The 16,651-nt window shown below is 42.4% G+C and overlaps 1 protein-coding gene across 1 annotated transcript in view; it reads right to left on the bottom strand.

Moving 5' to 3' along the window:
- Positions 1–1,916: 1,916 nt before the first annotated feature.
- LOC135202860 (bifunctional coenzyme A synthase-like) overlaps positions 1,917–16,651 on the bottom strand; it is a 62,693-nt gene continuing 47,958 nt past the window's right edge. Inside the window, 2 exon segments of the mRNA XM_064232317.1 lie at positions 1,917–3,759; positions 8,701–8,766. Coding sequence (XP_064088387.1) covers positions 8,750–8,766 — 17 coding nt within the window. The 3' untranslated portion in view covers positions 1,917–3,759; positions 8,701–8,749.

Below are 16,651 nucleotides of genomic sequence, written 5' to 3'. Positions count from 1 at the left end.
TCTGCTCAAACAGCCCCACTTCGACAGGTTTCACAAAAAACCTCCCGCTCTCAGTCTGACTGGATTCAGACTATCAAGAGTCTCGTCAGGAGCTAAGGTGGGCTTTTCGGCAAAGTCTGCAAGGGCTATTGCCAATGCACGTAGACCTTCCACATCTAGAGTCTACCAGTCACAGTGGGATGTTTTCGATGCTGGTGCAGGACTCATAAAGTTTCCTCCTCCAGTACCTCTGTGACTCAGATAGCAGATTTCCTTATCTTCCTGAGGGAAAAATGCGGGTTGGTTGTCTCCACCATCAAGGGATACAGGAGCATGCTTTCCTCAGTTTTTTCGTCATAGAGGATTAAACATATCTGAGGACAAGGATACCTCCATGATTTAATCAGATCGTTTGAAACGGTTAAAAGAACCTCCTCCTTAGTGCCTAGCTGGAATCTAGATGTCGTGCTGCTCTTCCTGAGGTCCTCAAGGTTCGAACCTCCCCATGCTGCTTCGTTCAGAGACCTTTCGATGAAGACTTTTTCTCTGTGCGTTAGCGTCAGCAAAGAGGGTCAGCGAGCTGCAGGCTCTAGAAGGTGAGGTAGGTTTCCAAGGAGGCTCCGCGGTGCTCTTTTCCTCGGCTTTCCTAGCCAAGAATTGAAACCCCCACTTCTTTGCCGTGGCCCAGGAGCTTCGAAATCAAAAGCTTTTCCTCCTTAGTTGGGACAGAAGAGGAGAGATCTCTGTGCCCGGTGAGAAGCCTGAAATATTATCTTCAGAGGAAGAAAAGACTTGCTGCTAATGAGAGCAATCTCTGGTGCTCTGTAAGGGACCCCAGTAGGCCCTTATCTAAAAATGCACTCTCATTCTTTATCAGGAATGTCATTAGAGAAGCACACACTTCTTGCAATCAGCAACAGTTTAACCTTCGCGACGTCTTTGGCTTTCAAGAAGAATTTGTCATTACAAAACCTTATGAAGGCCACTTTTTGGAGGTGTGAATCAGTCTTCTCTAATCACTACCTAAAGGACGTATCGATTACGTATGATAAGTGTTTTGGGCTAGGCCCTTACGTATCGGCGGATTCAGTGCTGGGGCAGGGAGCTGAAACACATCCTTTTAATCCTTTTTCCCTGTTAGTTTTAAGTTTGAGTTTTTTGGTTGTACGAAGGAGGTTGCAGGAGGCAGCTCCTTCTTTCGTATACTAATGTTAGTATTGGTTGTGTTGATCGTTTGTGCTGAGGCTCCTTGCAATTTGGGTAGTGATAGGCCTCTGGCATGTAAGCGGGTTGATCCCCATTGACCAGATCCTACTTGGATTCTGCCAAGTAAGTGGACTCAGTTCCCATTGGTAGACCCAAAGAGTTCTTCAGCCATAGGTCACGCCCTCGCTGAGACTCTTTAGGCAACGCAGACTAATAGACAGTAACTATCAAGTCTTCTGCCTAAATCAGGTAAGAACCAGAGGTTTATATTATGTATTCCTTTAACATGTGTTGTCCCCACTATCTAAGTAAGTATGTGTCTCTTTCCCTCCACCAAGGGTGTCAATCAGCTAAGTATATATCTGGCAGGGAAGTTCATGTACAAAAATGATATTGTTAGTATACAATAAAGTTTTGTACATACTTACCTGGCAGATATATACGATTGATGGCCCGCCCAGCCTCCCCTCAGGAGACAGGTGGAAGAAAATAACCTGACAAGAAAGGGGGACTGGTTCTTACACCCGCCTCCCAGCGGCGGTAAGGTAGATCACCTGACCTACCTGTAGCGTGTGCCGCGAGTTTTGAATTTTCTGTCGTGACGTCAGAGACCTAAGCTAAGTATATATCTGCCAGGTAAGTATGTACAAAACTTTATTGTATACTAACAATATCATTTTGCATGCACTGTGAACACTATCCCAAAGTATACAAGAGCCAAATTTCTAAAAGAATTTCCAGACTTTTATTTGGTTCATAATTCTAAAAACTCTGAAGGACTGCCACACAATAAAGCCAAGAGCTTTATACATAATCCTATAGTACTCTGAAACAAAAACCAAAGAAGTTATGCAAACTAAGCAATAAATAAAAAATAACAGACCAAAAACATTACCAATAACAGTATCACTAATTTAAGCCACTACAAAAAATTGGAAAACATACAGTGACTAGTCAAGATGTTACTAAACAAAAACCAACAATACTGTTGTACTGTGTACTTTTTTCTTCACTTCTTAAGTGTTAATGAGCAAAATACAAAAGCTACTCCCTGTGTGTGTGTGTGTATTTATTAAGTTGACAAACACATTAATCCCTATTCCAAATTAAAGACTGAACTGAAATTCTTGCACTCTCCTGGGGCTTGGTAGAAATAATCAATGAAGGCTTAAGTAAACTCAGATTTCCATAACGATATGAAAATATATTAAAAAACTACAATATTCTGTGACACCTTGTGCATAACCCTTCTAACAGTATTTTCCCAAAAATTCACAATCTACTACAAATACCAACTGAACTACAGCCGTACAAAATATTCTACAAATGCATAAATGGTAGGCACAATTGTCTTAACCTAAAAACTAAGTTGAAACTTTCAGTTCAGTGAGGTATATTGTACTTACAAGGCTCTACTACACTTATCTGAAACCTTATACTGCAATACACTTTATAATTTCACTCTTAAAATCTACTAGTTTGCAGACATGAATACTAGAAAGTCACACTACATAGTACTCTACTGAACAGACTCTCAGGAATAATTCAACTAAATACAGTGCAATTCATAGCAAATATCTGATGGTGGACTGCATATTCCACAAAAATAACATATCAGTTACTTACCTACTGATATCATGGTAGCAATATGGGTTTCACAAATCTCCCCAAACAGATAATACCCCAAACAGAACCTTTCTATGGACTAGCCTGAAAGGAATGGTCATCTTGCCAAGCAAATATCATAATTAGAGAATGTTAATTTTCAATAAACCTATATTTACATAATAGAAAATACTTTTAAGCTTCGGCCATAGTATAATGAAAACTTAAAATAAAAAAAAATTTACCAATACAGTAAATAAATACAAAGAACATAAATGTTAAAGGTATTGAAAATAATTTTTCAACAAATGAAGGATGTTGGTAAAATGTCTATTCAGCTATGTATCTATTGGCCAAGTTTCCTAGAAGTAATGAGACCTATTCAAATAAATTTAACAAAGTTGAAAATGGCTATTAAAATATCATTATCTGGTCAGAAAGGAGAAAAAAGTGCTCATTCTTGTTATTTTATATTAGGCCAACATTACAATGACAGGCTCTTGCTCCTTAAGCAGTCCATAGAAAAAGTAAATCATTTTCTTCATACAACATAAATTATTTTACATTTCTTACAGTATAAAATCACTATACCTATCACTTTCTTAAAGGATTAGATACAAAAGATAACTTTGGAGGTAAGGGATTCTCTTTCAACAGGGTATACACAGGCTATCCTGGTCTCATGCATTAGAGATGCCTTTTATTTACAATCATTTCAAGCTTTCTTACACTGTTTTCAGTCTTTGAAGTCATCATAAATGATTGTGAATTTCCATCCATGAAGGCCATTTTTGCTTTTTTATGTCTAACGTAACAATCCATAAATACTGATAAATGACACTGTTACTGATATAAAGATATTTTAACCAATAGTACAACTCTACATAACCTCATGCTTATTTACAAACATAACAGCCAAGAAGTTTCTCCCTCTGCAAACCCAGTTTACACTGGAGATGTCAGAGAAATCTTTGATGTGCATGAAAGAAATAAAAAAGAAACGAGGTTAAGCACTCTCCTGAAATACATACATATAATAATTTCTTTTTAAAGTTTTAACCAGATTAGTTAACCATTATTTGTACAACTGAAGTTGCAGTACATTATAGTTCCCAGTCTCCAAAAATTTATAAAATGAGGCAACATAATTTATTAAGCATCTATTACGCTTAATGTGACAGGTAACAAAACAACCTTTTCTGGTGTGTTAGATAAAATTTCAAATATTATTTTTCTCCTTATCCCAATATTTTCTTGTACTAATTACATATACTACTGTATATTGTTTCTATATTAACATAATGGTGAACTCAAGCACAAAAATATGTTTAAAAGAAAATACGTACCACAATTAGCACTTTGTGTAAAATATGACATTTTAATAATAGAATAAGGTTTTGTATATACTTACCCAGTAATTACATATGGCTTATAGTTTTCCATGCACAGCAGCCTAAATTCAAATTTTTCAGGTAGTGCTTCAATTGCTGTGTAAGCATACAGTGCCGGTCCCCTAACGGTAATATTAGGAACGACTTAGCTAATCCCCTCATTCTGTTTTATGCATTAAGTCCATCAGCAGGAAGGGAAGAGGACTGAGTGCCAGGTGAGCTAGGCTTTCTGAAGCTGGTGGACACTCAGAACATGAGCTGGCACCAGGCTGTGGCTGGCACCTGAGGAGCTAAGTGTTGGGTGGGTTAGGAACTCAAGAATTGGCTGGCACTAGGAGCATGAGTTGGCATCAGAGGAGCTGGGCGTCAAGCTAGCAGGAATTGGAGAGATGTTCGGTGGTTCTAGAAGTCAAGGAGAAAGACTGGATCCAGGTTTTGAATGGAACCTTGAACTTTCCTGATCAAAGATTGTACCTCTTATGCTAGAGCCAAAAAACCTCTCTGATCATGCAAAATAAGTCGCCAAGGGTGATATGAGACTTGGAAAGGTGGATACTTCCTGGAAAGGAATGGAGTAGCTTCTTTGAAGAACTTAAACCACCCAATGTTTTGGCCCCCGGCAACTCCATTCCTCCAAAAATAGGAGCAGTCTGGCCCCGACAGGAGTGCAAAGGACTAGGAAGTCTTGGCGGAAGACTTCTTAAAGGACTTCGAAGAGGTCTAAAGATTGGAGCAGGGTCTCTCTTGAGGACTGACATCCCTCCTCGAAAGGGCTGTTGCAACGTGACAGCCCTCCTTGAAAGGGCTGTTGCAGAGTAAAATAAATCTTGGCAGGAGAAGCCAAACTCATCTGTGAATGCCTTTGACTGAGCTATCAAGTCGTGCATCGATATCTTCAGGATGGCAGACAGAACCTCCTTCATAGTGTCAAGAGGGAACAAATGCAACTTATCAAAGGATGAAAACAAGGTCCAACCATTGAGTCTATGCAAAGGAAAGTGATGAGCATCCCAGGCTCAGATAACAAAACAAAATGTTTTGGCCTAACTGCAAACATTTGGCCTAAAAGAATGTGTTAACAAACATTTGGCCTAAAAGAATGTGTTAAACATTTGGCCTAAAAGAATGTGTTAACACTCACAAATAACTTTCAGGTAGTATACTGACGGCTTGCGAATAGCCTCTGTCCAGCGAACAATCACGAATGCAAAAAGAATTTGTCCTAATTGAATGGCGTTACATTCAAGAACTAGTTTTAAGGCAATTATTAACCGTAGCTTAAGGCCGGTAAACATATAAATACAAAAGTTTTGGTCTAAAAGTATGGTGTAACATCCGATACTTATTATTTAAGACAAACCTATTCCCGGGGACTGCACGTAGCCGGCTTGATGATTATCTGAGTAAAATAATAACAAATAAACAAAAGAACAGACTCATCCTGCTCGAAGTCTATGAAATATGCATTCCAATGGTTGTGCAACACTACTGAAACCCAGTGATATAACCGGAAAATAAGAACAAAGAAAAATGCTTATACCCCTACCTGCAGGATTGCACTTAACAGTGAACATCTCCCACCTTGAAAACTTTCAGTTCTCAAAAAACCAATAGCAATTTGTTGGCATGCATATCAAAGTTTGGAACCTGTATGAGCCTCCTCTGTCATGCTTGCTTAAACAAAGAGCAATTAGGGTAGTTTCCCCATAGCATTCATTCATTGGACATCTCTGCTAAAATTCACAGTAAATATTCCTGCTTACCTTTGTTTTCTTGGTGCTTTTTTAAAATCCTTATTCAAAAAGCCATCATGGGGCTAAAAGAGGGTAGGGACAGGAGTAAACCAAAAAGTAGCAGGAGATGCCACTGAAGTGGAAAAACACCTCACAGCATAATATGAGAGTGAGGCTAATCTGATCTTGCTGAGAAGTATGGTACTGTGAAGCCTATGATCCCCACTGTACCAAAAAATTAAGAGGTCTTTAAAAGGGTTGACACTGCTAAAGGGGTGAAAGCATTTATGTAAGAAACAAAGTGGCAGAAAACTATAACTGATTTGGAAAAATGAAAATCAATCAGTAGGTGAAAGTATTTCTGGTGCCATTATTTGTGCAAGAGCAAAGCAGTTCCATGGTAACCTCTCAACATAAAAAAACCATGGAACAAGTGCTGATATATACAGTGTATTTTCAAAGCTAAAGCTAAGGGGGTATTTTGGAAAATTGTTTAAAGTGACATAAATAGTGGGGTGATGTATGGGGAGGCTACCCATTCTAACAAAGACACTGCAGAAAAATTCGTTCATGAATTTAAGGACTATGTAAAGGCTGAGGGTTTTATTCCCTAACAAGTGATGAAAGAAGCCTCTTTTGTAAGAAAATGCCAAAGAGAACCTACATCACTCAAAGGAAAACTAACTGCCAGGTCACTAGCCAATTGAGGGCCTGGTTAACTCTACTGTTGTGTGGGAATGCAAGTGGGAACTTCAAACTTAGACCTCTGCTTATTCATCGCTCTAAAATCTTGAGGATTTCTATGAGAAATAATGTCATGAATAGTAAATTAAATATTATGCGGAGGGCTAATAACAAAGCTTGGGGAAGCAGACATTTTTCTTTACTGAGTGGATGCAAGAAATACCTCCAGGAAAACAAATCTCCACTTAAGGCCTTTCTTGTGATGGAAAGTGCATTACTCCACCTCCAGGTTAAGAGGACAAACTGATGAAGGTGTACAGTTATGGTCCCCCAAAAGAAACTCCTCTCACCCAGTCCATGAACCAACATGTCATTTAAACTTTACGAAACTCTACATCAAAGCACTGTTGCAAAGGTTTGAAGTGATCTCTGACAGTAATTAACTCTCAGAGAGATCTGGAAAAAACACTCGAATACCCATTTCTTAAGTCTCATTGACAAAGCTTAGGAAGAATCATCTCACAGGACCATGAACTTAGCCTGGCAGAAACTGTGGCCAGATGCTGTACCAGAGACTTTGAAGGCTGTAAGGCTGACCCTGTTGCTGATCCTGCTGTTGAGGGTACTGTGTCTATGAACAGGTCAAAGGGCTTGGAGGAGTGAAAATGATGTCGAGGAGTGGTGGAGGACATGAATACTAAGCTCACCACCAAAGACCTCAAAAGACCTTCAGAAGGAGAATGAAAGGATTGCCAAGAAACTGCTTTATCAGGAGGGAAGGGGAGATATTCCTAAGCAAAGAAATGTGTTGAAAATTGGGTGTTACAAACTTTTATAGAAAAATTTCACCTAGACAGCTGTAGCACGTCATAAAAATTTTCAACAATGTCATATCTCACAGCAGAAAAATTTAAAACAAATGCAAAAGCAAACCCCAGGAGGCAATTTTAGTCTGATCAAGGTCCAGTGAGCCTCATGCAAGTTTTAGTGGTCATAAGTGACATAAAAGAAAAACAAAACCTAGATAGGCGTGTTACCTGACATTTTATGCAAGGCAATTCCCCTTCCAAACAAAACATCCTTCCTCCTCCTCTTCACCTCTTCACCAACTGTCACTTATACCATTAACTCCCCTCAATGCAGGTAAAGTGAAGGTATATTTCAGGTTATGTCACCTACTTATAGTGTTCATTATTTTTTAATCTGGCATGAAGTCATTTTTCATATCTTCTACTGGGAATGTAGTAACTTATATTTGTGTAGAAACACAAATAAATTATATAAAAAAATATTTGGTTTGTGATGAAAATAATTTTTTCCTCTGCACTTATAACCTCCCTGCCTACCAGACCCTTTGATATCTTGCAGCTAAAGCTACAGACTACACAGGATACTTATTTTGTCTGAAGAAAAATGGGCTGAAGTGTTTGGGTTTTTAAAGACCTTAAAAGTTAATCACATTTTAAAAAATCATACCCTACAGCTTTTTTAACGTTTTAGGCACTGAAAATCTCTTACTCCATGTATATTTTGCAATGTTGAGCTTCACTTATGACATCATATGTTACATTTCATACACAGCACATAGTCCAATTTCCTTTCTTAGTGCATTCACATGGCCACCATTCTGACTACTTTTTCCCTTTGATTCTTTTCCAGTCACCGTGAGTTTTGCTCAGTCCTCTACTCTCCATTCTACTCTTCCACCTTTTAAGATTTCCAAAACCTCTTCCTTTGACTCTGTTTTTAACTCTAAGTCATCTGCAGATGACCTAGATGGCAGTTCCCTGGGTCTCTATTGCTACACTACTGCATTTAGAATTTAAATAGAAAGAATCTAATGTAGTATGCATACCAATTATACTAAATCTACATCATTAGCATTTGCCTCTGTTAAATTACTGAAAGGTTATTGCTCTACAAAAAAGAGAAGAGACATTTACATTGTGGTTTCATACACTGCTCACACTACTCATGCAATGAGTATTAACCTACAAAGACTAACAATGCAGATAAAGTGAAAATGAATTTCTCAGCAAGAATTAAAATACTAAGGAACTGTTAACACGAAACTGCTAATAAAAACTTTCAGGAAAACTTACTTTTAGAGCCACATGAATCCACTTGACCAATTATAACACTGCTGGAACATTATCTCCCATGAATTGCTGAATCAAGAAAAAATTGAATATAAACGACAAAGTCAAAGAAACTATTTACTAATGAAAATAAAGTACTTTAAAAAATATTTATAGTACTATAAATAAAGAATAGTATTTGCAAGAGAACCAACATTAAAAACAACAAATTTCTAAGACGAAAAATGTTGGCATGAGCAAGACAGTTACGACATATTTCTAAGAGGAAATATCCTAACATTAATGAGACCATTAAGTCATATTTCTAAACTTTTATAGAACTCATCCACAGGAATAGTTACAAAATGAACATAAGCACTGAGATACAAAGTTTTTACATTAAAACACATTCCATACAAACCCACTAATCATAAATAACCTTACTATGTGCCCCACAGATCTAGATGCACAACCTAGGAAACTGAAAGAAGAAACCTGACTACATATGTGCCAGTCTACTCCATCAAATCCCCCCAAAAAACAGGCCTCATTCCTCTAAGTTACCGTTTATCTCTAGTGGGAAAAGCAGGAGGGCACTGAATAATATAAAAATGATATTGTAATGATACAATTAAGTTTGTTCATACTTACCTGGCAGATATATATAGCTGTATTTTTCCGAATTCGACAGAAATTTAAACACTTACGACACACGCAGTGGGAGTCAGGTGGTTAGTACCCATTCCCACCGCTGGGAGGCGGGTATCAGGAACCATTCCCATTTTCTATTCATAATTTTTATTTCCACTGTCTCCTGAGGGGAGGTGGGTGGGTACTTGATTATATATATCTGCCAGGTAAGTATGAACAAACTTAATTGTATCATTACAATATCATTTTGTTCATGAAACTTACCTGTCAGATATATATACCTGAATCCCACCTTTGGTGGTGGGGAGTAGACAGAATATGAAGATTTTAGGAAACATATATATGCAGATAATTGATATCTTGGTTCCTTACCTGTTAGCATAGCTGACTTCGTGGTTACTGCCGCGTAAGTCTGCTTGTGCTACTAGAGTTGCCAGCGAGGTAGAGACCTATAAAGCTGGTGCACTCCAGATAATCTGTCAACAGGGGCGAGACCACGACGTGACTAGACCATTGACCATACAATGAGGGCAACGAAGTAAAATAAAACCACCTGGCGTAGCCTACCAAAGGTATCCCACTTAGACTAAGCTAATGGAAGGGAGATCCGCTGCAGGCGGTCAACCCCACAACCATAACACAAGTTAAAAACTCCCCTAACCATTAAAGGATAGGATGAGCGCTACCTCCTGCCCCCAAAACAGTGTCTGCAGCGACGTATGGTCCGAGCAAGTAACAATTTTCGTATGTTGCTTTCACCTCCTGCAGGTAGTGTGAAGCAAACACCGAATTTGCTTCGCCAATAAGTGGCGCCCAAAAAATACTTTGATTGCCATATTCTTGTGAAAAGCCACCGAAGTAGCAATAGCTCTCCACTCGTGGGCTTTCACTTTTAGAAGCTCCATGTCACTTTCACTACACTTTTCATGGGCTTCCTTAACCGTACTTCTTAAGAAGAACGCCAGTGCGTTCTTCGACATCGGAAGATCTGGTTTTTTCACAGAGCACCACAAAGTTCTCCGAAGAGCCTCTGCATGCTCTTGGTTTTCTGCAAATAAAACTTGAGAGCCTGACAGGACACAGGACTCTCTCAGCTTCAGGTCCCACTAGCTCCGACAACCCTTTGATCTCAAACGTCCTCGGCCGGCCAAGGGTTGGAAGGTTTCTCGTTCTTTGCTAAGAACGTAGGGCTTAAGGAACAAACTGCACTATGATCCTTGAACCCAATGTGCTTGCTTATGACTTGTACTTCGCCGTCGTCAGAGCGGTTAGGAAAATGGTCTTCTTAGTAAGATTCCTAAGCGAAGCTAAATGGAGCGGTTCAAATTGACTCGACATGAGAAACTTAAGTACCACGTCTAAGTTCCGGGGACGATGGTACTTTCGGTTGGAGAACTTTCACAGTCTCAAATGATCTAATGAGATCATGAATGTCTCTGTCATTCACTAAGTCGAGTCCTCTATGCCTGAAGACTACAGAAATCACGCTTCTGTAGCCTTTAATCGTGGGAACGGCTAGTTTCGCTTCTCTTCCTAACCAAGGTGAAGAAGGAAATCTGCTATCTTGGTTCTCACAGAGGTTGAGGTGGAGGAAATGATGCCCTTCTTTCTGCACCACTTAAAGACAGCCCACTTCGATTGGTAAACTGCGATTGAGGAGGGCCTCCTTGCGGTGGTAATCGCCGTTGCCACAGGTCTTGAAAAACCCCCTCGCTCTGGCCAACTTCTTGATAGTCTGAACGCAGTCAGACTCAGAGCGGGAGGTTTTTGTGGTACCTCTCGAAGTGGGGCTGTCTGAGTAGATCTTTCCTTAGCATAGTCCTTGGAAAGTCTACCAGAAGGACATCCCCTCCGTGAACCAGTCACGACTGGCCAGAAGGGGGCGATGAGGGTCATCCTCGCTCCCTCTGATGCAGCGAAACTTCCTCATCACTTCCCCGAGGATCTTGAATGGGGGAAAAGCGTAAATGTCTAGTCCCGACCAATTCCACAGTAGGGCGTCTACTGCCACTACTCCCGGGTCCAGAACTGGGGAGCAATAAAGTGGAAGTCTCTTCGTTCGGGAAGGTTGCGAAAACGTCCACATGAGGACGTCCCCACAGTTTCCATAATGCCTGTGGCATACCTCCTGATGAAGGGGTCCATTCCGTCGGCAGAAGCTGTCCTTGCCGACTGAGGTGGGCCGCTTCGCCAAGCGTTTTTCCACTAATCTTGTCAGAATCGTGATGTTTTGCGACTTCGCCCATATCAGGATATTCTTCGCGATGGCGAACAGAGAAGGAGAGTGAGTTCCCCACTGTTCCTGAGGTATGCCAGGCTGTGGTGTTGTCCGAGTTTATCTGAACCACTTTGTTGGAGACTTCCTCTTGGAAGAACCTTAGAGCAAGATAAATCGCTGAAAGTTCTTTTAGACTGATGTGCCAGGACACCTGTTCCCCTCTCCAGGTGCCTGACACTTGCTCCCCAACCCGTGGAGGACGCGTCGGAGACAACAACTAGGGTCGGGGTTTTCCGAAGCTTGAGCGAAAGTCCTTCCGCAAGCTTCTTTTTGGATCCGACCCACCATTTGAGGTGCTTTTTCACTTCTTCCGTCAAAAAACAAGACCTCTTCTAGATCCTGTTTGCGTGACCAATTGCTTGAGAGGAAGAACTGAAGTGGTCGAAGGTGCAACCTTCCAGAGAAACAAACTTCTCCAGTAGGAAAATAGGTCACCCAGCAAGACTCATCCATTCCCTCACCGAGCATGTTTCCTTCCTTAGGAAAGGTGACACTTGTCTAGGCATTGAAGTTGTCGCCCTGGGACGGTAAAAGCCCGAAAAGCCACTGAGTCCATCTGAATTCCCAGATAGACTAAGGATTGAGAAGGAGTCAGATGCGACTTTTCGAGGTTCACCAGAAGTCCAGGGACCTCGCTAACGACAAAGTCGTGTGAATGTCCTTCAGACACCGGTCTTGCGATGAGCTCGAATAAGCCAGTCGTCTAGGTAGAGAGAGATCCTTATTTCCGCAAGATGTAGCCACCTCGCAACGTTCTTCATAAGAACGGTGAACACCATCGGCGCCGTGCTGCGACCGAAGCAGGGTGCCCTGAACTGGAATACCTTCCCTTTCAGGACAAAACCGCAGGTATTTTGCTTGATCGGGGATGGCATGGGGACGTGAAAGTATGCGTCCTGGAAGGTTCTAATGAGACCATCCAATCCCCCGGTCTTAAGGCTGTAGCACTATTGAGATGTCTCCATCTTGAACTTCTGCTTGGTAACGAAGCGATTTAGACTGCTGACATCCAGAACGGGGCGCCACTCCCCTGACTGCTTCGGCACTAGGAACAAACGGTTGTAAAACCCTGGAGAACTCCGGTCGAAGACCTGCTCCACCGCCTGCTTCTCGATCATTTGATCTAGTAGATCGTGAAGCGCTTTCCGTTTTTCTCCCTGATACGAAGGAGACAAAATCCTTTGGTGTCGAAGACGCGGGTTAACTTCAGGAAAGGAATTCTGTACCCCTTCTTGACGATGTCCAGAGACCAAGCGTCGGCACTTCGTCTTCTTCCCAGGCTCTCGAGAAATGTAGAAGTGGCTCCTACCGGTGGCTGAAGGACTTCCCTCTCACTTAATATTCTTCTACTTACTTGCTCTTAGAAGGAGCGGGGGTCTTGCATCTGAAAGAGCCGTCTTCCTCGAGGGGCTGGCTTCGAGGAAGAAGAAGCAGATCGAACGGGTCGATTTTCTCAAAGCAATGACCCAGAAGACGAAAGTAGTTGTAGGCTTCCTAGAAGACTGCGCCAAGGAGCGGGGGTCTTGCCTCTGAAAGAGCCTCTTCCTCGAGGGGCTGGCCTTCGAGGAAGAAGCAGATCGAAAGGGCTTCGATTTCTTCAAATTCAGAGGACCCAGAAGACGAAGTAGTTGTAGGCTTCCTAGAAGACTGCGCCAGAAGGTCTTGGGTTGCCTTCTCCTGGAGACTGGCGGCTATGTCCTTTACCATAGACTGGGGGAATGAAGATGTTCTGAGAAAGCGCGAAAAGAGAATCCGCTTTTTGCGCGGGCGAGACCGACTTTGCGGTAAAATTGCAAAAGAGTGCTCTCTTCTTAAGTAGTCCCCGTGCTGAAAATGAGCAGCCAATTCGTCAGAACCATCCCTGACGGCCTTGGTTTGGTTGTGGCCATGCAGACAATACACTGGACAGCTCCTCCCCAGACGGATGATCAGAACTCCTGGCCTGGCATCCAAAACTCCTAGACACCAGTCAAGAAAAAATTAAAGACCTCTAGTGTCCTGAAGAGGACCTTTAAGGTGAAAATCTAGCTCACTATGCGTCCAAGAGACTTGGAAGAGACAGAAAAGATCTTCTGGCGGCATCCACAATACTACCAAAGTCTCCTTGAGCCGAGGCTGGAAGCTTAACTCCGACGTTTTCTCCCGTCTCTTCTCCACATACCAGCTTTGCCACAAAGTCTTGAAGGTGGTAAAGCGAAAGAAGTTTGCTGAAGCTTCCTCTTTCCATCCAATCGTGGACCTTGCGAAAAGCTGCTTCGTAGAAAGTGATCTTAATTTTCACAAAAGCCAAGATCTAGTAGCTTTGGATGATGAAAACTGAGAGGGAGGAGTACGTGGAGCTTCAGGCTGAAAAGTGTCTGCAAAGACTGACTGTAGCAGACGAGTTAAAACCTTGTAGTCCATCGAGACTGGAGCCAATGCTGTTCTTCGTCCACTTCGACTAAAGCGTCACTAATTTCCTCTTCAGACACTGGAGAAGTCGGAGGAAGTAAGGAAGAGTCACGAGCTTTCTCAAAAGAGAAAGAGCGGCGAACAGGAAGAGTTCCACTTCCACTTGCGCTTGCGGTGGTGGAAAACTGACGTCCGTAGGCGCGCGCTTGGCGTCCGATGCCAATCTTCTGGCGCCGACTGAACGCGCGCTCGACAGCTACAGGTGCACACCTGGCGTCCACTGGCGGCGCGCTGAGCATCCACTGGCGCTCGCTTAACTTGCACCGAATCACGCTCTGGCGTCCACTGAAGCGCGCTTGACTTTCATAGAAGCGCGCTCGGCATCTAAAGAAACGCGCTTCCTATCTACATGTTTCGTAGTAGCGGATACAACCGCTTCTCGAGAGCGAGAAACGAATTTCTCGCCTCCTCTAGAGAGTTGCTGGGGAGCGGAACGAACTCGAGGGAGACTAAACTCAAACGGAGAGAGAGAGGAGAGGGAGAGGGAGAACGCCTCGACCTCTTCACAGGGAGATTGTCATCCTTTCTACGGCGACGTGGAACAGTCTCTCTCGAAGAAATAACATCTCGAAGTTGCTGCTGAAGCGACTGGAGAATCTTGCTTGTAGGTGAAGCCTCCTTTTCTGGGGAGGGGCTGATCCTGTGAGCAGGCGAGTTTGGCGAGGGTGTACGACCGTTCTTCCTACTCCCCATGAACCGCCACTTCACGCACCTTAGAGCGACTGCGGCGCTCGAAAGAATCATAGGAAAGACTCCGCCTCCGAAGAATCCGTTACGCTTCTTCTGCGGAGGAAAAGCAGCAAACGCACTATCAGGCGAAGAGCAAAGTTCCGGAGAACAACTTGGACATGAAGCATCCCGGAACACGGGAAGCCCATTCCTTTTGTCAGCGGATGTGATGGCGGCATGAGAGCCTCCAACCCCGCTTTGCGCGGGGAGGAATCTTCCGAAGAGGGAAAAGCACTCCTTGAGAAGACGTGCACGCGCATGCTCCTTGGCAGTCTGGGTAGGTTCGTCAGAAGCTGCCGAAGGCACGCCAGATCGGTGGGGGTTCCTCGTAACCCTCCTTCGACTTTCGACATGCTCTCTCCCCATAACCTGGGAGTCAAGCAGAGGTCTAGTTCTAGAGGCGGAATGAGGCCGATCTGACGCACCCTCCCACTACACAAAGGGCACTTTCACTGCACTTTTCTTCACTTTTGCTCTCCAGAGCTAACACTTTTGATTCTAAGTTACGAATCAATTCAAGAATTAGCGATAAAGTATTACCTTCTACCGACACTGCTTCAGGGGCCGGAGGCAACACTACAGGGGTAGTAGCATAAACTACAGAAGGAGGGTTAGCAGGAGAATCATTAAAATCTTGCCTACCTGAAACACTCCTGGAGGAAGACCTCCTTAACCTATCTCGCTCAAGTTTCTTAAGATAGGTTTCATACGCCTTCCACTCAGACTCTGTTAATCTTTCACACTCCTTACAACGACTTTCAAACATACATTCATTCCCCCTGCAAACCTTACAAACAGAATGTGGGTCTACTGAAGCTTTCAGTAGCCTAACTCTACATTCGGACATAAAACAAAATCTAGCACTAGTTGAACTAGACCCTGACATCTTGATCAAAGAAAAATCAATACCAAAATCAAATCAATCCAAAGTCAACGTGTGCCAAGCCACCGATCCAATTCAGATACCAAAGAAAAAACCAAAAGGGATACTCAAGTAGCTAGTAAGTTTCCAAAATCTGGACGGAGGTGCTGCAAACGTTGTTTACAGCGGACGGCACAGAAAAATTATGAATAGAAAATGAAAATGGGAATGGTTCCTGATACCCGCCTCCCAGCGGCGGGAATGGGTACTAACCACCTGACTCCCACTGCGTGTGTCGTAAGTGTTTAAATTTCTGTCGGATTCGGAAAAATACAGCTATATATATATCTGACAGGTAAGTTTCATGAACAAAACATGTTTTACTGTAAGAGCACTGTTTGCTATCGTGAAAACCATTTCTTAGGTTGGGGCACCTGAATAGTTGAGTGCAGAGGAAGGTTATTTATGATTACATAATTGGTTTTTATAAGAAAGTGATTTGATGTAAAAGCATTGTAGAAGGTACCAGCCTGGCAGTATGACTACTGGTGGAGAATGTGGAGAAGAAAATTATGAGGCCTCATAGAAAAGTCAACTATGGCAATGAATTGACCTTAAAGAACAGATGATACCTTCATCGTGAGCCTAACAGGAAATCATTGTCAACAGAATGAATGAAGCTGAAATATAAAAGGGCATTGCAAAATAACAAATCTAAAGTGAAGGAGTAAAGTTAGATACTGCTTGAGCATCATTTGAGACTGGCAGATCCCTCCTGGAGGATAACCAGACTTCCATGACGTCCCCGTGGAGAAGAAAAGGAAAACACTGTGAGCAGTACCACATCAGTTGCTAGTTGGTCACTTTTAACAATGATTTTATTCAGGATTGGTTTGAACTACTAACACCAGCAAAAACACTCATGTCTCAAAAGTAATCAGAAACAAGAGAGCCAAAACTAACCCTAAGTTGTCATAACAAGGTTCTCTTATAAGCATAGTTTT

This window comes from Macrobrachium nipponense, chromosome 33 (assembly GCF_015104395.2).
Source record: "Macrobrachium nipponense isolate FS-2020 chromosome 33, ASM1510439v2, whole genome shotgun sequence".
NCBI classification, from domain to species: domain Eukaryota; kingdom Metazoa; phylum Arthropoda; class Malacostraca; order Decapoda; family Palaemonidae; genus Macrobrachium; species Macrobrachium nipponense.
This window is presented reverse-complemented; position numbering and strand designations above follow the sequence as displayed.